The 3,053-nt window shown below is 34.2% G+C and overlaps 1 protein-coding gene across 1 annotated transcript in view; it reads right to left on the reverse strand.

Annotated features, from left to right (window-relative positions):
• Positions 1-3,053, reverse strand: part of LOC107715050 (ankyrin repeat and MYND domain-containing protein 1-like) — a 20,422-nt gene that overhangs the window by 15,028 nt on the left and 2,341 nt on the right. The window contains exons 5-7 of the mRNA XM_016521093.1: positions 1,356-1,532; positions 818-1,237; positions 579-772 (exon numbers count right to left, since the gene is read on the reverse strand). Of these exons, the coding sequence (XP_016376579.1) occupies positions 579-772; positions 818-1,237; positions 1,356-1,532 (791 nt within the window). The remainder of the gene's footprint in view (positions 1-578; positions 773-817; positions 1,238-1,355; positions 1,533-3,053) is intronic.

Below are 3,053 nucleotides of genomic sequence, written 5' to 3' on the forward strand. Positions count from 1 at the left end.
TGTTTTGTTTGTAGTTGTTTAAGCAACTTAATTATAATTGGTTTTTAAACATTAGTTTAAACATTATGCAGTTTTTTTCACAGATTATGCTTTGAATAAACGTGCAGTAGTAATATTATGCTCGATGCGTCCTCTTGTGGCCTCAGGAGAAAAGCCAAAAGCTTTTCTTCACCCTAACTGAAATTATGCATTTTAAATTCAAATATAATTCGAATTTTGATAATATTTAAGTAAAAAATTTGAATGTAGTTTTTCAGCCATTTTGACAGCCCTAAAGGGCACAGGTAAATATGACATTTATTATAATGGGTTTATGTGAAGATTGTTTTACGTTCACTTAAATTAGAAGTTGTTATTTTTTAAAGTCTAATAAATGCTTTGTTAAAATTAATAGCTCTCAATTATACTGTAATGTTGAATGGCTATAGTCAATGGCTAAATATTAGGAAAATTCCTAATTCCAAATTCCTAGAGACATCAGTAGTATTGGTATCAACGATAAAAATTCTATATGACCCAGATATATTTTTGTGATTCAGATTCAGGTAAATAAAAAAAGTAGGAATTTATCTACTAACTCTGTCTTAAGAAGTGCAATTTTCCGGACTGTCTCCTGGGTGTCTGTCGGAGTCACTGTTCCTGTCTGGCACAGGATCTCAGCACTCTTCTGCAGGATTTCCTCTGTGACGTGAATATGAAAACTAGCCATAGAACATGCAGAATCAAAATTAGGTTCATCTGATCTGATGCTCCTCTCCAGGTTTTCATCAATCTCCAGATTTGTCACCTCTTCCTCAGAGTTAACGACTGTCTTTGCTTCCTTATCTTGCCACGATACAGAACCCACTGGGATTTTATCATCAAAGACTTGAATAGATCTTGACATTATAACATGTGATTCTTCTGCTGGTTTGTCTTCTTCATGTTCAAGTTGAACAACTACCTCCTTGTTTGGCTCTGTATTTTCATTGATTTGATGAAGTTGAGGTTCCTCCGAGTAGTTGAGGCCTTCTGTTTGGTCAGGCTGAAGAAGTATCTCATCTTCATTTATGTCATCATTTATTTGCTCTTGAGCTTCAAGTTTCTCCAAGTTATTGAGGTTCTCTGGTTCAAGACTTTGGTCAGTTTGGTTGCTTTCTCTTGGTGTCTCAAATGTCTCTTGGCCGCTTTCATCTTTGGGTGTTCCTGTCATTGGATCTGGAGAGGATTCATGGGAGACGTCTTCCAAAGGCTTGATCTTTAGCATTACGGACAGAAAAAAGGAAGGAGCAAGAAACGAAGAATAAAAATGATCTGAAAAACAAGCAAACCAAAATACCCATAATGCATCCCAAACTTCCTCTCTGTATTATTACCTGTGGCTCTGGGCTGATATTCTGTGTCACTCGCTCAGCCAGTGTCTCATGTAAAGACTGAAGTGGGTAGTAGAGGACATGACAGACAGCCAGAGCAGACATGCCTTCATCATTTAACTTATTAACATCGGCCCCGCTGTCCAACAGCATGTGGATGACATCATCATGACTATTAACCTACACAGACACACAACAAATTATTGTGTATTGTTATTAAAGATCTGAAACCTGTAGTTTATCCATTTATTCAATGTTTCTTCACTACTGTGAAAAATAAAAAGCAATGCTGCCACCTTCTGGCAAATATTAGTCACTATTTATATGACAAGAATGCTCAAAGAAAGATTTTATATCAAGCACGGCTCAAATTCAACAGCATATGTAGCGTCATGAAAGACCTCTTACAGTACTTAACTTTTCACTTACACTTAACATTTACATTAAAAATTTCAGAGTAATGAGGTTTTGAATGTGTAGGTTGCATAAATTTAGTCCATTTTGAGCAGTCGTGTTCAAAGGAATTTTGAATTTCTCAAATATTGATAAAAATAGATATTCTTGCATCAAACTGGTTTTTGCTGTAATTCTTGTAAAAGATTTAAATTTGAAAGAATTTCTCAATTTTTAAATTAATAAAAAGTGGTTAAACTGGGCTCTATGCTTACTTTTCTTTTTAACTTTATTAAAATTATGTCATCTTTTGTCAGATTAAAAAAATTATATTTATAAGCTTTTTTTTATTTATTTAATTTAATTAAAACAGAATAAAAACAAGTATAATAATAATAAGTTACCAATCAAATGAAATTATAATTTGTACTACAGAGGTGGCACAGAAGAACACGAAAGTGTATTTTCAGATGGTTTAATGAGGCTCTGCGGTCAAATGAGTGCAATTAAATTCATAACTTCATGTTGAGGTTAATGTTTTAAATATACAATTTTGAATATAGAAATATTAAATGATTTAAATAACAGAAAAGATACTTTCAAATGAAAGTAAAACTGCCAGTAGGTGGCGGCAAGTCACTGATTTTAGCACTGAATCATTCATTCAATTGATTAGTTCGAACAGCTGATTCATTCAGGAACGAAGCAAGTGACTGTCTTTATGAATGGGTAATTGAATCAGATTCGTTTAAAAACGCCCATTCATACGTAAACGAAACAACACTGTGTTTGAATGGAGATGCGCAGCGGCTCAGCTGTTACTTTGTTTGAAACTATTTTCGTTGACGAAATAGAGCAAAATCAGGCAATAGTGTTCAGACAATGCAAGTCACTTAATATTAACTTCTTGTTTAATGAACTGTTGTATTAAATCAATATCATTTGCAAACTCTCTTAATCATTAAAAGATGTCACTCTCCTTCGTTCATCGCGATCTCACAAAATTCCATTATAATCAACGCAGCTCTCTACACTTCACAGTGAATCTCTTATTTACACCCTGTCTACACTTTGTTTGTTATAATGAGAGGATTTGTGAGCTTGCAGAACTCAGCACTGAACAAAACGGCATTTTGAGCAATGAGTGGATTCTGATTACTGTGTTCAAGGAATCAACAGATATGTCTGTGATACATTACTCACCGCTGCAAAAACACGGAAGTACGATAGAAACCTTTAAAGCTCCCCTCAGCGCAAACACAAATATGCTGATTGGGTAATTTGCACTGGTGCTCCTAAATATTTTTT

This window comes from Sinocyclocheilus rhinocerous, unplaced genomic scaffold (genome assembly GCF_001515625.1).
Source record: "Sinocyclocheilus rhinocerous isolate Xijiao unplaced genomic scaffold, SAMN03320098_v1.1 scaffold509, whole genome shotgun sequence".
NCBI classification, from domain to species: domain Eukaryota; kingdom Metazoa; phylum Chordata; class Actinopteri; order Cypriniformes; family Cyprinidae; genus Sinocyclocheilus; species Sinocyclocheilus rhinocerous.